The 25,437-nt window shown below is 52.1% G+C and overlaps 1 protein-coding gene across 1 annotated transcript; it reads right to left on the bottom strand.

Annotated features, from left to right (window-relative positions):
- Window positions 1-6,315: 6,315 nt before the first annotated feature.
- Window positions 6,316-8,301, bottom strand: LOC125545642 (amino acid permease 3-like). Its single transcript, XM_048709659.1, has 3 exons — window positions 8,012-8,301; window positions 7,361-7,903; window positions 6,316-7,266 (listed from the first exon to the last, which is right to left on the bottom strand). The coding sequence occupies exons 1-3, from the start codon at window positions 8,124-8,126 to the stop codon at window positions 6,482-6,484; spliced, it is 1,443 nt and encodes a 480-aa protein (XP_048565616.1). The 5' UTR covers window positions 8,127-8,301; the 3' UTR covers window positions 6,316-6,481.
- Window positions 8,302-25,437: the final 17,136 nt, after the last annotated feature.

The following is a 25,437-nucleotide window of genomic DNA, read 5'->3' as shown; positions in this document are numbered from 1 at the left end:
CTGCCCTTACTGTCACCGGGAAAGGACACCGCAAGATTGAAGCCAAAGCTAAGCACTTCTCCCATTGCAAGAAAGATCAATCTAGTAGGCCAACCCAAACTGATAATTCGAAGAGACTTGCAAAGATAACCAATCATACATAAAAGAATTCAAAGAAGATTCAAATATTATTCATAGATAGACTTGATCATAAACCCACAATTCATCGGTCTCAACAAGCACACCGCAAAAAGAAGATTACATCAAATGGTTCTCCACAAGAGAGGGGGAGAACATTGTATTGAGATCCAAAAAGAGAGAAGAAGCCATATAGCTACTAACTATGGACCCGTAGGTCTGAGGTAAACTACTCACATTTCATCGGAGGGGCTATGGTGTTGATGTGGAAGCCCTCCGTGATCGATGCCCCCTCCGACGGAGCTCCGGAACAGGCCCCAAGATGGGATCTCGTGGATACAGAAAGTTGCACAGGTGGAATTTGGTTTTTGGCTCTGTATCTGATCGTTTGGGGGTACGTGGATATATATAGGAGGAAGGAGTACGTCGGTGGAGCGAGGAAGGAGTACGTCGGTGGAGCAACATGGGGCCTATGAGGGTGGAGGGCGTGCCTGGTAGGGGTGGGCGCGCCCCCCTACCTCGTGGCCTCCTGTTTCCTTTCTTGACGTAGGGTCCAAGTCTCTCTAGTCTTATTCGTTGAGAAAATCACGTTCCCGAAGGTTTCATTCTGTTTGGACTCCATTTGATATTCCTTTTCTTTGAAACCCTAAAATAGGCAAAAAACAACAATTCTGGGCTGGGCCTCCGGTTAATAGGTTAGTCCCAAAAATAATATAAAAGTGGATAATAAAGCCCAATAATGTCCAAAGCAGTAGATAATATAGCATGGAGCAATCAAAAATTATAGATACGTTGGAGACGTATCACACACCCACTTAGTTTCTTTTTGAGCTTTCATATACTTATAGCTCTAGTGCATCCGTTGCATGGCAATCCCTACTCACTCACATTGATATCTATTGATGGGCATCTCCATAGCCCGTTGATACGCCTAGTTGATGTGAGACTATCTTCTCCCTTTTATCTCCTCCACAACCACCATTCTATTCCACCTAAAGTGCTATGTCCATGGCTCACGCTCATGTATTGCGTGAAGATTGAAAAAGTTTGAGAATGTCAAAAGTATGAAACAATTGCTTGGCTTGTCATCGGGGTTGTGCATGATTTAAATACTTTGTGTGGTGAAGATAGAGCATAGCCAGACTATATGATTTTGTAGGGATAACTTTCTTTGGCCATGTTATTTTGAAGAGACACAATTGCTTAGTTAATATGCTTGAAGTATTATTATTTCTATGTCAATATTAAACTTTTGTCTTGAATCTTTCGGATCTGAATATTCATACCACAATTAAGAAGAATTACATTAAAATTATGCCAAGTAGCATTCCACATCAAAAATTCTATTTTATCATTTACCTACTCGAGGACGAGCAGGAATTAAGCTTGGGATGCTTGATACGTCTCCAACGTGTCTATAATTTTTGATTGCTCCATGCTATATTATCTTCTGTTTTGGACATTATTGGGCTTTATTATTCACTTTTATATTATTTTTGGGACTAACCTATTAACCGGAGGCCCAGCCCAGAATTGTTGTTTTTTTGCCTATTTTAGGGTTTCAAAGAAAAGGAATATCAAACGGAGTCCAAACGGAATGAAACCTTCGGGAACGTGATTTTCGGAGCGAACAAGATCCAGGAGACTCGGACGCTACGTCAAGCAACCAATAGGGAAGCCACAAGGTAGGGGGGCGCCTACCCCCCAGGCGCGCCCTCCACCCTCGTGGCCCCCCTGTTGCTCCACCGACGTACTCCTTCCTCCTATATATACCTACGTACCCCCAAATGATCAGATACGGAGCCAAAACCCTAATTCCATCGCCGTAACTTTCTGTATCCACGAGATCCCATCTTGGGGCCTCTTCCGGAGCTCCGCTGGAGGGGGAATCGATCACGGAGGGCTTCTACATCAACACCATAGCCTCTTCGATGAAGTGTGAGTAGTTTACCTCAGACCTTCGGGTCCATAGTTATTAGATACATGACTTCTTCTCTCTTTTTGGATCTCAATACAAAGTTCCCCCCTCTCTTGTGGAGATCTATTCGATGTAATCTTCTTTTGCGGTGTGTTTGTTGAGCCCGATGAATTCTGGGTTTATGATCAAGTTTATCTATGAACAATATTTGAATCTTCTCTGAATTCTTTTATGTATGATTGGTTAACTTTGCAAGTCTCCTCGAATTATCAGTTTGGTTTGGCCTACTAGATTGATCTTTCTTGCAATGGGAGAAGTGCTTAGCTTTGGGTTCAATCTTGAGGTGTCCTTTCCCAGTGACAGTAGGGGCAGCAAGGCACGTATTGTATTGTTGCCATTGAGGATAACAAGATGGGGTTTTCATCATATTGCATGAGTTTGTCCCTCTACATCATGTCATCTTGCTTAAAGCGTTACTCTGTTCTTATGAGCTTAATACTCTAGATGCATGCTGGATAGCGGTCGATGTGTGGAGTAATAGTAGTAGATGCAGGCAGGAGTCGGTCTACTTGTCTCAGACGTGATGCCTATATACATGATCATACCTAGATATTCTCATAACTATGCTCAATTCTGTCAATTGCTCAACAGTAATTTGTTCACCCACCGTAAAATACTTATGCTCTTGAGAGAAGCCACTAGTGAAACCTATGGCCCCTGGGTCTATCTTCGTCATATTAATCTTCCAACACTTAGTTATTTCCTTTACTTTTTTACTTTGCTTTTATTTTACTTTGCATCTTTATCATAAAAATACCAAAAATATTATCTTATCATATCTATCAGATCTCACTCTCGTAAGTGACCGTGTAGGGATTGACAACCCCTTATCGCGTTGGTTGCGAGGATTTATTTGTTTTGTGTAGGTGCAAGGGACTCGCGCGTAGCCTCCTACTGGATTGATACCTTGGTTCTCAAAAACTGAGGGAAATACTTGCGCTACTTTGCTGCACCACCCTTTCCTCTTAAAGGGAAAACCAACGCAAGTGCTCAAGAGGTAGCAAATATGTAGGAGCCAATATGAGCATCCAGGTTCCAACGTTTGATGACGATATTGTATTATATGAGTTATGTGATTTAGTGACCGAATGTTGTTCGGAGTCCTGGATTAGATCACAGACATGACGAGGAGTATCAAAATGGCCGAGAGGAAAAGATTGATATATAGGACGATAGTATTCGGACACCGGAAGTGTTCCGGAGGGTGCTGGGTACATATGGGGTCACCGGAAGGGGTTCCGGGCAACCCCGGTAAAAGACGTGGGCCTAATGGGCCAACAGGAGAAAAGCACCAGCCTCCAAGGGCTGGTGCACACCCCATATGGGTCGAACCAGAGGAGAAGGAAGGAGGGGAAGGGAGAAGGAAAGGGGAGGGTTTCGGCTTCCCCCTTCCTTCCCTCCTCCCTCCTCTTTCCTTCCCCCTCCGGCAGATAAGGAGGGGGACATAGGAAGGCCCCAAGTAGGATTCGGCCTACTTGGGCGCCTCCTTGGATGCCTCCCCTACCCCTCCCACCTATATATATGGGCGCCTAGAACACATAACATCAATTGTTAGCCGTGTGCGGCGCCCCCCTACACCGTTTACTCCCACGGTCATATCTTTGTAGTGCTTAGGTGAAGCCCTGCGCAGATCACTTCACCATCACCATGCCATCGTGCTAACGGAACTCATCTACTACCTCGACACCTTGCTGGATCAAGAAGGTGAGGGACGTCACCGAGATGAACGTGTGCAGAACTCATTGGTGCCGTACGTTCGGTACTCAATCGGTGGAATGCGAAGAAAGTTCGACTACATCAACCGAGTTGTGAAACGCTTCCGCTTACGGTCTACGAGGGTACATAGACACACTCTCCCCCTCGTTGCTATGCATCTCCATGTATAGATCATTGCATGTGCGTAGAATTTTTTTTGTTTTTCATGCAACGATTCTCAACACAAAAGGCCAGCGGAGGCGAAGGTTGTGCTTGTGGAAATGGACATGTACGCGACAGAAGCGGTGCAGGGCAAAGTCTAAGACGTGAGGTCCTGCTACCATCACCGACCGTGTAGATGCTTCCCTGGCCGGAGCATTACAAGGCTACATACTTCTACACTACCACACAGCTCAGTAGGCAGTCCCTGGCATCCGCCGTGGTTCAAGTGCCTTACTACGTGGACGTCAACGCAGCGCCGCTGCTTTTCTTGAAGTGTGCATTGCTGCAGCTTGTTCGGACACAGATGCCGAGACTAGAGCAGCTGGGTGCTCGCACACTGTTCGTTGGTATGCCTAAAGCGAGCGAGCTAAGTTACAACGACACGGACAGGGAGTTGTTTGACATGATCCGCACTGGAGCTGGGAGAGGAGGTTGCTGCGAGGACGGTGAGGTCGATGACTCAGAGCCCATCCAGTCCGACTCGTATGCCCAGCCGGGCTACACCCAGACCGACACGTACACCCAGTCGGGCACGCAGTCGAGCTACATCCAGTCCGACACGTACACCTAGCTAGGCACAAACATATAGCAGTAGGATTTGGCCACCGGATAGCAGGAGCAGGAGGAGGACGGCGAGGATGATGATTCAGATGAATTTGCTGCCGATCCAAAGAAGAAGGGTAGAGGAGAAAGCTTGAACATGTGGGAGGAAAAGTTATCATGGATGCATGGTTGGCCACTAGCATCGATCTGATCCATGGCACAGAGCAAAAGGGCTCATCATTTGGGCTAACATTCACTCTTGGTTCCATGAACACTAGCATTTCGAACCCTACTCCGACGGTCTCATCCACAACCGTGGCGCAAAATCTCTCAACCATTGATGGTACATCATCCAAGAGGTCGTCACAAAGTATTGCGGTCACTTGAGGCAACTCATCACACGTTGGACAAGTGATGTGCAAATCTCTGAGCAAGTAAGTGTGTTCATCATTTGGCCGGATATGCATTGTTGTCTAGAACATTTGGCCGGATATGCACATTGTTGGCCAGATATGCATCATTGTATTGGTCATTTATAGTCATTGACAACGTTTTATTTTGTAAGTTGGAGAAAAGAGTTTCATTATCATGCATTGTTGGTTGAAATTTAACAGACAACCCATGTGGATCCAACAAAAGAACCGCCCTAAAAGGTTAGAACAGGATTCTGGGGATAGAAGTGGGAGGAGAAGAAGGCAAAGCGAGAAGGGTCAACAGCCAAGTTGACAGAGAGATTCGAGGACACCTTGGCGAAGGAGGAGGAGGCATACTTCAAGCACTCCGACGTCAAGGAGGAAAAAAGGTCGAGAGATTTAACATGCTAATGGCGTCGACTGAGAAAAAGATCAAGCTCGTAGAGAGGAAGGCCTTGCTCGAAGAGAAGAAGGTTGAGATTGCAACCGCTTCAGAGGACACGATGATGTTGACCATGACGATGGAGGATTTAAATGGCGACAGAAGGATGATCGTGCAAGCCGTCCATTTCAAGATGTTGAAGCACCAGAAGGAAGAGTTGGAAGCAGAGAAGGAGGCAGCCGAGGCGGAGGCGAAGACAGATTGAGCATGGAGTCTCGGATTGTCGGTCCAACAGGGCAGAAAATACATTTTTTCGCACGGACTACCGGACTTATATTCTTTTGTGATCAGGCATGTAAAAACTATGGATAGTGGCCCCTTTTTGGTTGTGACCGGGGCTGATGTGATCCGTCGCACATGTTGTGATCGGACGGATTTGAGTTTCAAATTGCCCATACTAATAGACATTTAGGGGATAATTTTGGATGGTTGGCTCACGTACCAATGTCCTCGGACTGGCCCTCGCCGGTCCATTGACAGATGCGGTGTCCAGTTGGGGGGGAGGGGGGGGTCATCGTTGGAGATGCCCTGGCCATTACAACTACTTTGCTAGAGGTTACAATCTCCATCATCCAGTTAATGTCTCTATCAGGGAATCCTTTTCTCGCAAACCAACATGTGGTTGGATGGTTAGGAGGACAGTGGTATCCTCAGCCCACTAGGGTTCAAGTTATGGGTGTTTGTGGCGACTTTGTCAATCTTAAGATGATGTGCCGACTTAGTCCCTCGGAGGTGCTCACAGAGATAGGGTGTGCGTGCGTTTATAGGTGTGAGTGTATGTGCATATATATATATCTGACCCTGCGGGTGCATTGGGTTAAAAAAAGGAAATCATTTTCTCTCTAACACAATTTTTTAAAGACCAGTTAATCATATCATACATTTTAAAAATCACTACTATAAAGAAACATCAAATAATTTTTTTCTATGGATCTCATGCATGATTTCATGAAGTAGTACAACTCCATCCACGATGTATCTTCTTTGAATTGTTTGAAGGGCAAGAACTTCTTTGCCTTGAATCCTACACCTTGATGTATTGTTTGTGAGTGCACGATCGTCAAACGTCAATTATGTCTTGAATGGGTGGTACACCTTGAGGTCGGACTTGATGCCGGCGATGGACCCCGCGGCGGCGGCGAGGGAGATGGCGAGGCATCCGACGCTGAGCATCTGGAGGCACACCCACTGCGTGCTCCACTTGGGCACCTTCTTCTGCACCACGTACATCTCCACGGGAAAGTAGACGGTGAGCGGCCAGAACCCCAGCGCACCCAAGAACCCCACCACGTCGTTGAAGAAGGGCAGCATCATGGACACCACCGTCGTCGTCGCCACGAACGCCGTCCGCCACGTCGCCCGGAACATGTTCACCTTGTACGTCCTGAAGAGCGGGACCTCGACCTCACCGGTGACGAACGTGGACTCCGGCCACCTCTTCGCCGCCCATTTCTCGACGAAGGCAAACAGGGGCTGGCAGTACACCTGGTACGCGCCGACGAGGTGGACGACGATGGCGGCGTTGGCCACGTCGAGGAGCCAGAAGGGCTCGTAGAAGCCGAACCCCGTCAGGAGGTTCCCCGGGGCTGCGTCGCCGAAGGCCGCGTAGCCCATGCAGCCGCAGAGCATGTAGAAGACCGTGGTCACCGCGACGCTGACCATGGTGGCGCGCTTCATGACCGTGGACTCTGACGGCGGCGGCGCCCGGATCGTATCCTGGATCTCGATGAGGATGAGGGAGTAGGAGTAGGCGAATGCGATGTCTCCGAACGCCTGCGTGCTGCGCCACACCTTCTGCATCGGCGTCACCGTGCCGATGCTGATGCCAGTCAGGCTACCCTTCACGCCTCCGTTTGCTGCATGCATGCAGACATCATTGGTTAACACATTGCTCAACCTGATCTAGGGTTTGCTTTCGTGGATTTATCAATGTGTATAAGAGTCACCTACCTATGACTTGGACGATGCCGAGGCCGAGGCCGATGGAGGAGTAGGTGAAGGACATGGCGGCGGCGAGCATGGAGAGCCAGGAGATCTGGTCGAAGTCGGGGATCTGGGAGAAGAAGACCTGGGCCACGCCAAAGATGATCATGTAGGGCACGCTGGAGACCTTGCAGGGGTCGGCGTGGCCGTTGCCGTGGAAGCAGTTTGCCCTCTTGATGGCCAGCATGCTGATGGAGGCGGCGATGGTGTAGCCGATGGCCACCCCGACGATGTTGGCGTACTGCAGCATCCCGCAGATCTGGACCTTGACGCCGCTGAGGTTGGCGTTGACGGCGTCCATGTAGGTGTAGTTGCGCTTGCCGGTGCTCTGGTTGCCGGATCGGTAGCAGTCGGCGAGCAGCGAGGAGGTGAAGTAGGTGACGAGGGAGAAGAGGAGCATGACAGCGGGGCCAGCCACCCAGCCGAGCTGCGCGATGGCCCAGCCCAGCGACAGCACCCCGGAGCCGATCACCGCCGTGATGATGTGCGAGCTCGCCGTCCACATCGTGCCTGCACACATCGGCATCGGTACGTACGTCAGAGTGAGAAACCAACACAATTAAGTAAGCTCTATCTGTACGTACACCATGAGTGAGATGAGGCAGGGGTTTTATGTACCGGTGCGCTTGTTGCGGCCATCGTCGTCGAGCTTGGAGCCGGCGGTGTGGCCGAGCTCGGCGGCGGCTACCTCCATCGGCGGGTAGTAGTAGGTGGCCACGACCTTGTCCGCCATCCCTCTAGGCTTAACTGCTGCCAAGAGAAGAGAGAGGGTACGCGTGCAGGTGAGAACTATTAAGAGGAGGCCAGACCACAGTAAGTGCAGTGCACTCTGCGCGCTAGAGATGCGATCTTGTGCAGAGTGATCTGCAGAGACTGAGCGCGAGGTGGTGGTGGTGGGTGCCTGGCCTGCCTCTGGGTACCGAGGGCACGGGTGCAATTTATAGGAGGAGCCTGCCCTGCGTAAAGCGAGGGCCGACCCGGACCGGTCGGCGTTCAGGGACCTACCTGCATGCCTGTCTGTCTGCGTGAGTGCTGCGGCTGCTACCCGGTGGCTCGCGAGGACGCGGGAAGGCGCTGCTGCTAGTGCTCCGACTGGGAATTCAAACCTCCTAGAGTTGACGCATGTAATCTGTCTAATCTGCACATTTGCTATGGGTGGTTGACATCGACACGGTCGGCCCGTCGCCTTGCGGGAAGGATCCAACCAGCACCTTTTGGCTTTCGCCATGCCACCTCCCTCGTCTCTCCCCCGCGGCTCGGGCGACTCGGATGGAAACCCTATACCTAGCCGCCGGGCTGCCTCCATCCCTGTCCTCCCCTCCGTCGCTGCTTAAAAGCCGCCGGGCATAGCTCCGGGCGGCCGACAACGGTGGTGGAGGTCCTCTTCCTCCCACGCCAGGATCAGGTGAGGCTCGTCACCCAACGGCGTCGGGGCGCTTCTCACGAATCTGGGTTGCGGCAGCGCGGAGGCGGTGGAGCTGCAGGGCGACGTGGAAGAGCGGGTGGTGCTGATTGCTCGGCGCATCCGCGCAATCATGAAGGCCATGGCTGCGGTGGCCAGCAGCGACGTCTGGCCTGGATCCGGGGCGGCAACCTTGGAAGGGGCGGCAGGTGAAGCTCGGGCTTCCGACAGCGATATGGTGTGGTGCGGATCTGCGCTGGCGATCTGGTGGCTTTGGCTCTGGATTGGTTTGAAACAAAAAGGTGAGAAGCGTGCGGGATCCCTCTCGGCGGCTCCCGCGGTTTGGCGAGGTGGGGTGGTGGCCCTCATCCCAGGCTCTAGTGGTGGCACACGCAGGTAGTAGCCGGTGTGCCAGGGCTCCCACGGTGGCAGTGCTGTTGTGGATGGTTGCCGGATCTGGGCGGCTAGATCTGCGGCTTTGAAGAAGGTCTGGACAGCGCATAGGTTGTCAGTTGGATTTTCTTGGGACATATCCGGGTGAAAACCTAGTCTTCGGCCAGTGGCCGGAGCCGGTGATAGTAACGTCCTTAGCGTCGTTTCCTTCATGAAGGCATCATCAAGGTGAAGCTCCCAACTTCTCTTTTTTTTTGCGGAAAACCCTTGATTAGTTGATCAGATCATGGTGACACTCTTGTGTCATTTTCCCCTTGGGCGTGTCATTCTTGGAGGTTTGCATTGGCTCAAGTGACCAGTGCATGGTTTTAGTGTTGGAGCGGCGTTTCATGTCACGCATCGACTGAGGAGTCTCGGCGGCGTGGCACAGCAGGGTCTTAGTGACAGATGTGTGATGATGGACGCGCGTTGGGAGGTGGCGCTGTCTGGTGCCGTGGTAGCCTCAATAGCAGGCCTGGCAAGGTCGATGCGTCAGTACCTACTTTGAAGATGGATCGGTGGAAGACGGCGGCGGCGGACTCTGAGAGTGTGCCGGTCCGATGTGTGGCCCAGGCCCGGTCATGCGATTTGGTTGGAGCCTCTGGCTTTAGATGTTAGGCTTGAGGATTGGGTATTCGGCTCGGACAATCCACACCGATTTATCAAGTGGATAGAAGTAGCGACAAATGTTGTGAAGATGATGGCTTTAAACTTATTAATGTATTACTCCCTCCGTTCCTAAATATTTGTCTTTTTAGAGATTTCAAATGGACTAACATATACAGACATATTTTAGAGTGTAGATTCACTTATTTTGCTCCGTATGCACGAAATCTCTAGAAATACAAGTACTTAGAAATAGAGGGAGTACTTTGTAAGAGTATCTACAGCCGGACATGGAAAATCCGGTCCCTCAAACACCCGCGGATGCATTTGGCGCGTTCGCGGGCAGCGACCGGGCATGCCTTAAATTCCAACAGTTGCATCCAGACATCTCATACTAGATTTTCAAATCTATACAAATACATGCAAACTAAAATAAACATACGTATTACGTCGATCACCTAGCTACTCGTCGTCGGATATGTCGACGATCTTCGTGCCTGACTCCGGCAGCATGGGCGGCAGCGGCAGCTCCGGCGGCTCCGGCTGCTTCACTCCGGCCTCCTCTGCCTCTATCTCCGCACCGAGTTCGACGAAGAGCGCATCGGACTTCACCTGCTCCCGCCGGAGGAACGCGCGGTTGGCCTCCACAAGGCCTCATCCTGTATGGACTCCAGGATGGCTTGCTGCTCCGCCATCTCATCGGACTAGGTGACGGCGAACTCCGCCTCCGCCTGCTCCATGTTGAAGCCCAACAGCTGCTGCTTCGGTAGCTCTGGCTCCTGCTGCTCCGCCTCCTTCACCTTCACCGGAGCCATCTCCTCCTCCTCCTCCGGCTCCGGCGAGTCCACGCCGTTTCCTGCTGGATCATGGCGCTCCGGCGTCAGCATGGCGTAGTAGGTGATCTTACTCCGGACCATGGCGTAGTGCCGGAGCGTGGGCGGAGTGTCGGACCATGGGGAGAGCGCCGGAGCGGGAGAGGGAGGAGGTGGATGGGTTGGGGTTGCGGGACGCCGACCGGCTTAAATAGCCGGGTTTGGTCTTGGGTAGCGAGCCGAAGCGACACCACGCGGCGTTCACACCGCGACAACGGACACAACAAGCGTCGGACCGCCGGATTTCCGGGCGTTTCCGCGTGGGACCACGCCGTCAGACCAACGTGGTGGGCGTGCCCGGGCACCCTCATATCCGCCCCATATTTAGGCTGGATATGAGGAGTGCCGGTCAACCCAAGCATTTGAGGCCCGTTTGAGGGCCCCTTCTGGGTAAATTATGACTGGTCAGTGACCGGGTGGGCCGTCCAGACGTTTGAGGCTGGTTTGAGGCGCCCGGTTGTAGATGCTCTAAGGACTATATCAATAATTAAGAGCAACTCCAACGCAGGGACCCAAACGGACACGGATTTTGTCCGTTTTTTGTCCGTTTGGGTCTCCTGTCCGCCAAGCGGACATGGGACGGACACTGCAGGCATCCAACGCGAGAACGAAAAAGCGGACATAGCGGACATCAGGCGAGCGCGTACGAGGTGGCGTGGCGAGCGGGGCGGGCGGCCGCGGCGTGCGGGGCGGGCGAGGCGAGTGGCCGCGGCGAGCGACGGAGGCGAGGGGCGGGTAGGGGCGAGCTGCGGGGTGGGCGGAGCGAGCGGCGGGGCAAGATGCCGCTGCGGTCGCGGTGAGCGGCGGCGGGGCGGGCGAGGGGAGGGCGGCGGGGCGGGCGGAGCGAGCTGCGGGGCGAGCGGCCGCAGCGGTCGCGGCGAGCGGCGGGGCGGGTGAGGTGGCCGCGGCGCGCGGCCGCGGCGAGCAGCCGCGGCGAGCGACGGGGGTGAGGGGCGGGTGGCGGGGCGGGCGGAGCGAGCTGCGGGGCGAGCGGCCGCTGCAGTTGCGGCGAGCGGCAGGGTGGGCGAGGTGGCGCGGCTCGCGGCGGCTCGCACAGGGAGGCGTGGCACATGGGTAGTCGCTGCTACATGGGACCAGGAGCACATACGAGCGGACGACAACAGTCGACGAGAGCGTCCGCTTCTGTCCGCTTTGTACCCATTTTTTCTATACTAGATGATTTCCCGCGCGTTGTTGCGGGAATTATTAGTCCTATTCACATGATAATATATAAATTCTACAGCTAGACTTCAAACTTATGTTTAATCTCATCAGTTCCTAGGATGAGCAAAAAATGACAATACATGGTTAACAATGATGCATTTCCATATTTCACAAAGCAAAGAGACATTATGGGATAAAATAATCATAACAGAACCATAACTCTCAAGAAAATCGCGGAAAATCCTAGGATGAGCAAAAAATGACAATACATGGTTAACAATGATGCATTTCCATATTTCACAAAGCAAAGAGACATTATGGGATAAAATAATCATAACAGAACCACAACTCTCAAGAAAATCGTTCTGTAACTTGTGACAGATAGAAGTAAGAGAAGTGAGAAAACACTTCATAGTCATCGGCAGTCTCGTAAATTTTGGGTGGAACATCCATCAATCCAGATAAAAAAGTGAATATGAGCATCCTGATGACCAAAGTCCAATGGTGAGTCGGGGCGTGGCGACCAATTTGATGTTCAGTTACTACTACCAAAGACAGCATATGCACCAGTCGCAGTCACCGATTGGGATACGATGCAAGGGTTCACTTCCATAAATTTGAAGCCACGCAGGCAAAAAACAAACTCCAAATCTGGCTTCCCAATTTCCGGATAGAGGGTCCTCCCTGATCCATGGCGGGATGATGGCACCGCCGTGGACTTCTCTCAACAGTACCTGCAACACAAAAGAGCGGGCAATCCTAGATTCCTTTTACTTCACACGCGGTGCTGCAATGCCTTCTAATTAATCAATCAAGCTACTGCATGTGGTGGAGCCATGGAGCTGTGCTTGGATGATTGGATTGGCTATGTACGCAGGCTACATAGTTAGCTGGATTGAAGCTGATGACCTTCTTAAGCATGACCTGGAACATATCAGCCTCTTGAGATACGGGCCTCCATGGCCTGGATCTGTGGTGACACCGACGGAGACGTGACCTCGCCGTCGGCCTCGTCGTGCTGCTGTGTATGCAGCGGATTGGGACGCTTGGGGGTGCTGTCGATTGGGAGGCTGCCGGAGTAGAAGGAGATGTGATACCAGCCGCCGCGCCGGACTATATAGACGGGAAACAGTGATTGATGGGTTCGACAAAAGGAAGGGAGACGGATCGGTCTCGCTTCCCCTGCTGCGGTCTGTCTCTCTTCCCCTGTTGTCGTTCTGTATTGTTAGCCAGGCTGCGGATGGTCTCTCTTCCCCTGCTGGTAATGGATCGCCGACGTGGTCATTCTGTAAGACGAAACTTTTGGGCTACTCCGTGGCTATCAAACGACAGCAGGATTTTATGGTGACATGGTGGATTATGAGGGTAGAAAATAAATGCCGTGGTGGATTGTGGTGGATTAGCGGAGTGGAGGATTAGTGCTGATGTGGCAAGAGGAGAATGGATGATGATGTGGATAGTTTGCATGCTTAGATAAATAAGGTAGTGGGGGTGAACTTTTTATGTATATAGGATTTGGGCCAAATTTAGGTCGGGGAAGACAGCAGGCGGACACCCACGTTCGTTTGGGTCGTTCCGTTGGGCCATGTTTTGTGTCCCAATGACTCAAACAAACAAAATGGGTCTCTCCTTTAGAGTTGCTCTAATAAGATGACTGCATGCATCACACAGTGGCGTGGATTATCCTTTAAAAAAGAAATGATAAGTCCACTGCGCGAGGTGGTCAGTCAGCGGTGAAAGAGTATACCTACTTTGCACACTGGCCAGGCCACCTCGCCTCAATGTCGTGAGCACGTGATGCACGAAAAGCTATCTACCGATAGAAATAGGAATTGCAAGTGTCTCGTACGTACGTGCTACCACTACTTGCTGCTCGTTACCTTTCTATATGCGGTAGCTGCTCTAGCTAGCTTTCTGCCCTTGTTACACGGTTGGTCGAGAGAGCTTGGTGACAACTGATCGCTCGTCGCGGTAGTGCTTCGTCTGCACTGACTGGCTGGGTGCTCCGTCGGGACCCCACGCCGTGCTGGCAATTCCGTCGGGCTTTCGTCCGTCCATCCTTTCTCCACTCGCATGGAATAGATATCTCTTCCTTTTCCCGCCCACTCGCATGGATGGTGAAGTGGTCCGGCCGCTATCTTACGTGTGTTGGATGGCTCTTGATCATCGTCGTATAAATAGTTCTTTATGACTCTGTGATATGAGATGGCTGCAGTACCATGATTGTCCAGTGCTCTTCGATTCGATTCTTCTTGATTCGTGGAATCATTCATTGCGTCCGGTTTTGACCGGCCCCGAACCTGCGGAGGAAAGCCGGCGAACATTTTTTGTTCGGGTGTGCCTTTTTTTAAAACATAGACGTCAGGGACGTCCGGCTTTAAATTAATAAAGCCCTCAACACAAGCAGCGTGCACAAACAAACAGATCAAAAGACGGAAACGAAGCTAGACAGCCAAAGTCTTAGGCATGCCACAGAAGGCAACGGCGGCGAAATAAAATGCATTACATGGCAGATTCAGCCAAACTAACGAGCACGTAGGCTCGGGGTAAACCATGGCCAAAACCAAAAGAGCTGCCCATCCCTATGCGGCAGCAGATGGAGGTGACGGGGCTCGGGACGCCGAGTAGACGAAGCGAATGCGTGCTAGAGCTTGGCGGGGGAGATCAGAGTCCTATTGTCGTCCCAGCGGTGCCCACTGCTGCAAAAATAAGATGCATTTGAAGATTACATCAGCGGGGTGAGAGGGAAACACTCCCTCAATAATAAACTTGTTACGAATATGCCATAAGGCCCATAGCATGGCCGAAGCACACGTCCACATGATCCGGCGCGAAGAGCCCTGGACCGAAGCTACGGATGACACAAGCTCAGAGCGTGAGCGTGGGTCCCAATCCACCCCGGCGGCCTCATGGATCGCGCTCCAAGCAAAGCGCGCCAACGGACACCGGAAGAACACGTGGTCAGCATCTTCAGGGTCGCCACATAACGCACAAGGACCGGAAGCAGGGCCATTGCGCTTAGCTATATTGATAGAGGTAGGAAGGCGGTCTTGGCATAGTTGCCAGAGGAAAACCTTAACCTTGAGCGGGATTCGCGCCTTCCAAAGCCCCGTGGCTGCTGTAGGGGCATGGCCACGGCACAACTCTCTATAAAGGGACTTGACAAAGAACTTGCCAGAGCCCAAAAGTCTTCAAGAGACCAAGTCTGCGGAGTCCGACAGACGCACATTCGCTATCAAAGTCCGTAGGCGATCCCAATCTCCCAGCTCCGGCCCCGTAAGCTCCCTTCTAAAGTAGATAGGGGGCGGGGTGGCACTAAGCGTCGAAGCAACCAGTTGGTTGGGTTCAACAGCGATGGAATAAAGTTGGGCAAACTCCGACCAAAGAGGATGCTGGCCTATCCAAACGTCGTGCCAAAAACGTGTGGAGCGACTATTATTAACCGAGAGCCTCACGCCCCTGGCAAAGTATGGTTTGAGGGATTGGATGGAGTTCCAGAAAGGAGACCCATGAGGTGCTGCCTCAAAGAAATTCCCATGAGGGAAGTATTTGGCACGAAGGAGGTCAACCCAGAGACCGGTCCCTCCCTGGGACAGCTTCCAGATCCACTTGTACATAAGCGCAATGTTCATTAGCTTAGAGTTGATGATCCCGAGGCCCCCCTGGGCTTTAGGTCTGCATACGGCATGCCACTTAACCATGTGGTACTTCTGTTTAGGACCCGCTCCTTCCCAAAAGAAACGTGCCCGTGGGGTGTCCATTTTCGTGTGGACCCCGTCAGCCAACAAGAACATACCCATGGCAAACATGGGTAGGGACGAGAGGCTGGAGTTAGTTAGGATTAGTCTAGCCCCTGAAGACATAAATCGACCTCTCCACGGACAAACCTGGTCCGCCACCTTAGTGTTGAGAGGTTCCCAATCGGCAATCGAGCACTTCTTCTCTGCGATTGGGAGGCCGAGGTAGGTAAATGGAAACTTCCCAAGTTTGCAATTAAGCAAGTTGGCTACCCGCTCACTTTCGGCCGCATCCATCCCTATGGACACCACTTCACATTTGTGGAAGTTAATTTTTAGCCCGGACATGAGTTCAAAACACAGCAGGATGGCCTTAACCGTTGCGATACTGTGTTCGTCCGGCTCAAAGAGGAGAAGCGTGTCATCCGCATACTGCAGGTGTGACACACCCCCTGGGATCAGATTACCGACCACTCCCCTAATGTGGCCAGCGGAGCGAGCTTTGTCTAGCATGGCGCCCAAAGCGTCCGCCACGAAGTTGAAGAGCAATGGCGAGGCTGGGTCCCCTTGACGCAGCCCACGCTTGTTGCGGAAGAAGTTCCCTACTTCTTCATTCACCGCAATCGCCGTTTGGCCTCCCGAGACCAATTGCATCATGCGATGAACCCAAACCGACGAAAATCCTCAGTCCAGAAGGATTTGTCGGAGCAACTCCCAGTTCACTCGATCGTACGCCTTCTCAAAGTCTAATTTCAAAAGAATTGCCGGCTGGCGAGAGCGTTTGAGCGAGTGAACAATCTCTTGGAGGGCCAACTGCCCCTCCAAAATGTTGCGACCACGAATAAAAGCCGACTGGTTCCTACTAATAATACGATGGGCTACCGGAGACAAGCGCATAGAACAAGCCTTAGAACAAATTTTAAACGGGACATTAATAAGCGCTATAGGACGAAAAATTCTAATATTGTCCGCGCCCTGGACTTTGGGGATAAGAGAAAGAACCCCAAAGTTAAGGCGAGATATATCTACCCTGCCACGCATGATCCCGTTACATACTTCGAAAATAGGACCTTTGAGCAGTTGCCAAAACCGTTTGAACATCGCCACCGGCCACCCATCCGGACCCGGGGCGGTGTCGGTTTTCATCCCAAGGGCCGCCTGGTCAATCTCTTGGGGGAGGAAAGCCAGCCCCAAGCCTTCGTTTTCCTCGTCTGTGACCCGCAACGCGGGATCCCAAACATCCGACCGCAGCCGGGCCCGGGACTCCTCCCTGGAGCCCATCATTTGGATGTAGAAGTCGTATATGTGACGGACGATATCCTGTTGACGCAGAAGGAGCCCCTGCTCAGATTGCAGTCTCAGGATGGAGCATTTACGGCGCCGGCCGTTAGCGTAGGCATGGAAGTATTTTGTGTTTGCGCCCCCCTTGAGCGTCCACTTGATTCCACCGCGCCTACGCCAGTACTCCTCCTCGGCCCTTAGGAGGGACTCAACTTGGGCTTCTACAGCGTAGCGCTGAGCCCAGTCTTGCTCCAAGAAGACCTGCAAGTCCGCAGCCGCATCCATACGGGCGAGGTCCGCGATCAAACGCGCTCGAAGCAGCTTATCCTCACGACCCTGGTTGGCCCCCCAACCTTTGAGAGCCGCATGCATTCCTGCCCCTGCGGCAATCCAGAACTCCATTGGCCCATGCGTATGTCCGATCCGGGCAACACATGTCTCCCACTTGGAGATAAAGATTTGCTTAAATTCCGGATGCTCGAACCACACAGTTTCGAAGAAAAAACGAGGGTTACGTTTTAACCTCTCCTCCCGTGAGGAGAGGATTAATGGGACGTGATCCGACCCGATCCTCGTTTCAGCGTGTAGGGAGCACATGGGAAATAGCATTTCCCACTCCGCTGACATAAAAACTCGGTCTAGCACTGACCGAACCGGCGTAAGCTGCTTTTTTGTCCAAGTGTAGCATGCCCACGTGGGCCACTTCCCTAAGGGCCATTGATGCTATCGCATTATTAAACATGGACACCCTTGTCCAGTTAATATTCCCGTTGTTCTTATCCGCTCCCGAACGGATTAAGTTGAAGTCACCACCGACAATCAGTGGCAGGTTACGCACACCCAAAGCCGTGACCTTCTCCTGTAGTTCTCCTAAGAACTCATGCGAGTGCGAGTGGTCGGCCGAGCCATAAACCACGATAACCTCCCACTCGCGAAGGGTCGCGCGGTGGCGAATGTGTGCCAACATGAAGAATCTGCCGGCATCCCACGCCACCACCTCGGAGCAGACATGCCTGATGCCAAGCAGCAGACCCCCCGAGTGGCCCACCGCAGGCACCCAGTGCCACAGAAAGCGTTCGAGCGGATCGATGGCTAGCAGGTCTCGATGGGAAAATTCAGCCTTGATGGTTTCCTGCAAGCCAACTACGTCGATCCCCTCAACGCGTATGAACTCTTTTAGCTGGGTCCGCCTCCCAACGTGGCCGAAGCCTCGGATGTTCCATAAGATGAAACACATTATATTATGCGATTGCGTAGGCGGATACCGTGAGCGGTAACCGCTTTGGCCACACGCCGTGTCTTGACAGGACCACGGGTTGAGGGGGACGGCGCAGCCCCTGTTGCTGTGTCCACCCGATCACGCCGCGCAACAGGCACCAGAGAAGCCCCTGCTTCTTCTTTTACTGGCGCAACACGGGCCGCCGCTGCCTGGGCAAGCGCGGCCTGCGTGATTTCCTTAGAGCGGATGAGGGATAGGAGCTCTCGAGCTTCACCCACATCGGACAAATCAACACCACTATCCGCTAAAATACCCCCTAAACGCTCATCCGAATAATCATCAAAAATTGTAAAACGGGGTAGGGGATTATCTTCGGTCTCCATGTTCTTCTGGGCCACCAAGAGTTGAGCGCGTTGCAGTGCAGGAAGGTTGCCCTTGGCGCCCTTCAAACGTGAGCTGGCCCGCTCCTGCGCCACTGGGGCCGCCACCACCGCCTTGGAGCGCTTGGCCGTGGCTATGGCCACTGCCTTGGTTACCTCTGCCCGAAGTGCGTCGGAGGGAGGAGGGGGGACAGCCGGCGAGGGGCCGCCAACCGGCCCCCCAGGAGATGCCAACGCCATCACCACCGGCCGGTGCGAGGCAGGCGTGCCTGCACGGACCGAGGGTGGGCTCGCCGGCGCCACCAGGGGAGTCTTGTGGCCCGCCGTCTTCTTATGGAGCCGCACCCCGCCGCCACCAAGACCGATCACTGACTTGGGGGAACGCGACGCACGCAGCCCGCCCACCTCCGCGGCCCTCCGAGTAGCACGAAGCCGAGATGCCCTTGTCGAGGTCGAGGCCGAGGGACATGTTGGAGCCATATTGATTGAAGCCCGTCTCGTTGCTGCCCACCACCACTTGACGCTCCTCCTGATCCTTTGCAGCCCCCGAAGCCGGGGCCGCGGTCTCAGAAACCTTGTCCTTGTCCTTGAAACCCAGCTTGTCCCAGGTCGCAGTGTCAATAGAGTCATCGCCCATGCTCGTGTCCTTGTCCTTGTCCTTGTCCTTGCCATCCGGCCCCTTGTCCATGCTTGGAGGGGGAGGAGGAGGGGGGGAAGCACCCTGCAGACCACCCGCCTCGGCCTCCAGCCGAATGTTGAAGCCCTCACTGTTGAACCACACTTGGACATACCCCTTGAGCTTGGCCGGGGAGCGACACGCAAAGCGCATCCGCATGGGACCGAGCCCCACCAGCAACGCCTTGTCCACCTCCATCGGGCGCCCAATCATCACAGTACCTGCCATCAGGCGATCCACTCGGCGGTGCTTGGGCGGCACACCCCAAAGCTTGACCCACACGTCTGGCATGATTTCGGCCTTGGGCTCCTCCGGAAGCGCTCCTTGATCTCCGCCATGATGTCGTTGAGGGAGAGGTACAGCTTGCCGCTGCGCGTCGCCATCCGCAGCATTTCCTTGTTGGGGAAGACGACGGAGAACAAGTCGTCCCCGACGGCCGTCACCTGCCAATCCCATTCCCCCTCAAAGAGGTGGGGAGCTCCACCTCCAGGATGGGAATTGACAGCATTCCGGGCGCCGCCGAGATAAGCGCAGCGTCAGCCACCACCGGGGCGCGGAACGCTGTCAGGACCCCGATTCCAAGTCACATCGATCTAGCCGGTAACACCTCATATCACTTTGCGGCCTCACGCACGGTATCCCACGGGTGTCGCCTTACCATGGCCCGGAACCGTTTGCGCCTTTTGGCTCACGTATATGATAGTGTCGCTAGCATCCATATGACAGAGAACCCGGGCCGACATGGCTAGTTGTGAACCCAAAGCAGCACAGACATATGGAGACAGGCATACATAAATCACATCGAGCATGTCGGTCATCAACGAGTGATTCCGGGCTGTAGCACTGGGCTAACAGGACTCCGGGGAACCCGGGCTGTAGCAGGCTAGGCAGGACTCCGGAAGTCACCGCGTGACATTTCCCCGAAGGGACAGACATAGGAACGAAGTGAAACACATGCCGGCAAGTCAAGTGTCCTGAACAGTAGTGCTGGGCTAGCAGGACTCCGGTGAACCGGGCTGTAGCGGACTACTATGGCTCATGGAAGCACTAGACTACATTTCCCCACAAGAGAGACTGCCAAGGATAAACAACTAGATTGTCGGATCCCACACATACCAAGCATTTCAATCATACACACAATATGCTCGATATGTGTAAATACAACATGGCATCACAACATAACTCTGCAACTCAAGTATTTATTCATTAGGCTCCGAGGAGCGAGATATTACAAACATGGGTCTTATGACCCAACACACAGCACATACAAGCAACAAGCACATGCGGAAGCTTAACTTGTCAGAGTACAGACAACTACAAATGAAGAAGGCTGAGAAGCCTGACTATCTACCAGATCCTGCCAAGGGCACAAGATCGTAGCTGAGGTATCAAGCTAACGTCAAAGTCCACGCGAAACTACTAGCGAGACTGGAGTCTCTCTGCAAAGCATAAATTAAGCAAACGTGAGTGCAAAAGTACTCAGCAAGACTTACATCAGAACTAGCTACATATGCATCGGTATCAACAAAAGGGGGGGTGGTGGAGTTTAACTGCAGCAAGCCAGCTTTGACTCGGTGGCTATCTGAACTACGACTGCAAGCAACTCTTTTGAGGTGGCGCACACGAGTCCACATATTCACCATCCAATACACCACTATGGAACCACTCCCGTCTCCCTACGAGAAGGCCATCCATAGCACTCACACTTATCTTGCGAGTTTTAGAGTATCCACTTTCACTTGTCTATGAACTATGCAAGCGGTCCAGGTTTCCATATTCGAGGAATCCGGCTATTCGAATAGATAATGATAACCCTGCAGGGGTGTACTTCTTCACACACGCTCCCACCACTTACCACCATATACACGTCATGTATCTCGGCAACCTTCAAGCGGAAGCCTGGCGAGGGTGTCGGCCACGGCCTACCTAAACACTTAAGTCTCTAGTCCAGGTTTATCACCTATCCAGGTTCCATCCGCAGGGAGTCCGGCCGAGGTTTCCACATACGGCCCCAAACAATGTGAACAGGGTTCCCGAGACACCAAACGGGCGCCCGGTACACCGTGCCACGGTGTATCTACCACAACATAGCCCACCCCTAGAGTCAGCGCTACGCACGGCGGCCAACACATAACCTACAAACACCAGAAACTAGTTGCAACTCCTGGACAGAGTACTAGGGTGATTAAGAAGCCGAGAGGGTCAATTAAGGATCCCAATGAGTGGTAGTAGCTGTTCATGGATCACAGACACAGAACTCAGTTCCTGAGGACGGATGCAATGAGACAACCCACCATGTACTCCTACATGGCCTCTCACCGCTACCTTTACCAAATCGTGTTCACACACTTAGCTCACACACAGTAGGACATGTTCATCACTGTTCCAATTCACCCCCGATAAATCAGACCTGACTCAACTCTAAGCAGTAGCAGGCATGACAAACAAGCATGAATGAGTAGGCACATCAGGGCTCAAACAACTCCTACTCATGCTAGTGGGTTTCATCTATTTACTGTGGCAATGACAGGTCATGCAGAGGATAAGGGGTTCACCTACCGCAACAAGTAGCAGATGATCATTGTCGTCCTAATGCAGTAAGAGAGAGCAGGAGTGAGAGAGTGGGCTTGTATCAGAATGAACAATGGGGTTGTTCTTGCCTGGCACTTCTGAAGATAGTAATAGCTCTTCATCGGTGTCATCGAACACATCGTCGGAACGTCGTCTACTGAAGGGGGACAAACACCGGCAAAAGAGAAGAACACAATCAATGCATATGCGACAATATGATGCATGACCATGACATGGCAATATGCTGTGATTTGAGCTAATGCATCTAGTTATGATTTAAATGAAGTTGGTTTGAATACAAGATTCAAATTCCAACTCCATATATGTTTATTTAAATGCCCTGTATTTGTTTTGTCCAAAACAGAGGACAAACATTGTTCAAACATGCATGAAAAGGGTACAGATGGATTCCTTGAATTTTTCTGATAATTTTTCATATATAATTTATTTCATTTGGAGTTACGGTTGAATTTCTATGATTTTTAGAAGTTTTGGGCATTTTCTAGAATTTCCTGAATAAGAATAATTCCAGAAAAAGAGTTATTGCGTCAGCATGACATCACCTGATGTCAGCAGGTCAACTGGGCGCCTCCAGGTCAAACCTGACCTGTGGGGCCCACGTGTCAGTGGTTAGTTGAACTAATCTAGTTTAGTTAGTACTAACCTGGGTCATTCTAATTAAGTTTAAAGTTAAACTAGATTAATTAGCCGAGGACGGGCCCGCATGTCATAGGCGCAGGGGAGGTCAAATCCCCTGGTCAACCGGGGCTAAACCACCGGCGGTCAAAGTGGTCAACCCGCCGGCGTTTAGCCGCCGGCGAGGCCGAACGCGGCGGAGGGCTCGGGATTGCTCCTCCGACGCCCAATCAAGCAGCGGAGGGCACGTGCGGGGAGCTGGGGCTCGCCCGCATCCAGGGCGGCATGCGGCAGCAGCGGGGACGGCCAGAGATCGCCGGAAACGAGCTCGAGGCGGCGCTGGCGTTCGGGTGAACTGGGTTTCGGGGTTAGGGAGCACGGCAGGAGGCAAAGAGGGGTGCTACGACCTCCTGGGGTGCACTGAGCATGACTGTGTGCTCGGTTGCAACTCTAGGCAACGGTGGCCACGGCGGCGACATGGCCGGCGGCGAAGAGCTCTCGGTTCCGACGGGCATCGGTGTTAGAGGAAGAAAACGAGCCAGGGGAGAGGGGGAAACGACACAGGAGCTCACAGCGGGTGCAGCGGTGGCCTCAGCGAGCTCGGGGAGGCACCGGAGCAAGCGGAGCATCGAGGGGGATCTCCGGCGGCCGGTGATGGAAACGAAGACGGTGGCATCGTTTCAGGCGTCCCGCGGGTGCGTGGCTCGGTGAGGGGGTCGAGGACGAAGTGGCAGAGCTTTTGGGCGCAGCGGCAGGGCGAGGGGTGGCCGGTGGCCACGAGTACGGCGACGATGACGACGAGCTCCGCTCGGTGGTGCACGCAAGAGGGGAGCAGAGGAGGGGATGGGGTCCAGGGGGAGAGAGGAGAGGTGCGGGGGGGGGGGGGGGGGGGGGGGGGGGGGAGTGCGTGGCACTCGGGGCTGGCTCCAGAAGCGGCGGAAGCAGGAGGTGGCTCGGCGCGTGCCGGCGCGCGGTGGCCACACGCCCTCCTGCCTACTGGCAGGAGGTTGAAGACGGTGGCGGCTGCGGTGGACTGGGCCACTGGAGTTGGGCCAGGTGGGCTGTGAGGTGAGCGCCAGGTACTTCTCTCTCTCTCTTTTATTCTGTTTTAGTTTTCTATTTCTTCTGATCTGTTTTGAATTAGTAAAAATACTAACTTATTTTGTAAAATCCTGACAAAAATTGTGGGCACTATTTGAATTATTTCCAACAGCCCCCAATTGTTTTCAGAAGTATTGAAGCATTTAAAATATTTATAGGCATTAAATGCTCCAATTCAAATACAATATGATTTAACTCAAAAATCCATAATGGCCAAGAAATATGCTCATCATTTTTGGCAGAGGTTTTTACCTTTATTAGAAATCATGAACATTTCCCATGACGTTTTGGGTTCTTTGAAAATATTTTTATTTTGATCCTAATTGCATTTCATTTGGGTGCTAGGGTTTGGTCAGTCCCCATTTCAAGTTTCATGAAAATTAAACATGATGCATGGATGCAATGCCACTAGTTACAAACAAACTCTAGGGCTGTGACAACTCACCCCCGCTAAACAAGAATCTCGTCCCGAGATTCAAGTCGTGAGGTAAGAAGACAGAGGGGTCGCAAGCTACCACAATATTCTCAATCCAACTGCCCTTCTCGAAGAAGTAGCTTCATTGCATCATATTGATCTTGACGTCCTCGCTTTTGAGACCTTCATCCCACACGATGGCGACAGAAAGAAACTCTATAGGAAATGATCTCCTCGAAGATCGAGCATTCAGGATCAACTCGTGGAATGAGATGTTGGAACATCTCGAGTTGAGACACAAAACACATCGAGAGGGACGGAAGAACAAACAACGAGGTTTGATTTGGTGGGCAACAATTCAACGCTTAGAGAGATGGTGGATGGTGTCAAGGTGGCGAGGAAATAATTGCCATGATTCTATAACGGGGCACCTTGGGAAAGGTGACTCGTAGGATTATTCCCTTAAGTGGCAAAAAGAATTACTTTTGATACAGAGATCATTGAAACTCTATATACCAGCCTAAGGCAATCACAAATGATCGTTTGAACGAATTCGAAAGAATGGCATACTCGAACTGGATGGATGATGTGGACTACCTTGTTGAAGACAACGCAATGGATGACTTTTGCTTATCACCGGAAATGGAGGGGACCCATGGCAAGTCCACGTTGAAGATGATCCTGGACAGCAATTGCTGAGAAGGGAGCCCATGGAAAGTTGGCACAAGGCGGTGCAAGCTGGGAACACAATGCAAATGTTGGGAATGTTCCAACCATCATATCTGCCTGAGATTCAGATCTGGTTGGTGTTAGGATAGTTAAGACAAAATGTCTGAAAAGGAAAGGTTGCAACACGAATCGATGAGATGATGTTGCGAGATTCTCGGGAAATGAACTACGATAGCAAGCTCTAAAACATGAGCTGGTTCTGCTACACACATATGAACACGCTGTCCCAGACAAGTATGATCACGTAGTAGTCTTAAGATAAAACACTACCGAGTTTAGGTGGAAAACCATCATCGAGGATGTTGGAGTCTTGTGCATGAACTAGTATTCGCACAACAACTTCTTTTCCTTGAACAAATCAATCTGTGGCTTGGTGTGCTAGGAACACATATGGAGTGGAGGTAATTAATCTGCCAAACCATAGAATACTTCGCACGCATGCATGACTGACTTGGGATGATTCCAAGGGAAACAAACAAACCTTTCTCAAATTCATGGCGGCAACTTACACCTAATGCATGTGAATTCGAGGAAGTCACTTCTTCCATCCAAGCGTAAGCTTCATGAATGGAACACGAAGGAATTTCTTACAAAGTTTCCAACACTAGGTTGATGTTCAACATGAATCATGGGGGAGACAAAATGCTGTTGATGGGCTCAATAGCAACTCATCGGAATTTCCATATCACTGGACTTCCACCATCATGTGAACATGGTGATAGCATTGGTCAGACCAAAAAAAATGTAATGGTGTATGCTCGGGGGATAGACCACGAGTAAGACAACATTACGAACATCGTTGGCTCTGGTTTGACTTGACGAT

Source organism: Triticum urartu, chromosome 3 (genome assembly GCF_003073215.2).
Source record: "Triticum urartu cultivar G1812 chromosome 3, Tu2.1, whole genome shotgun sequence".
NCBI classification, from domain to species: Eukaryota; Viridiplantae; Streptophyta; class Magnoliopsida; order Poales; family Poaceae; genus Triticum; species Triticum urartu.
The sequence above is the reverse complement of the archived record's forward strand: the minus strand, read 5'-3'. Positions and strand labels throughout refer to the sequence as shown.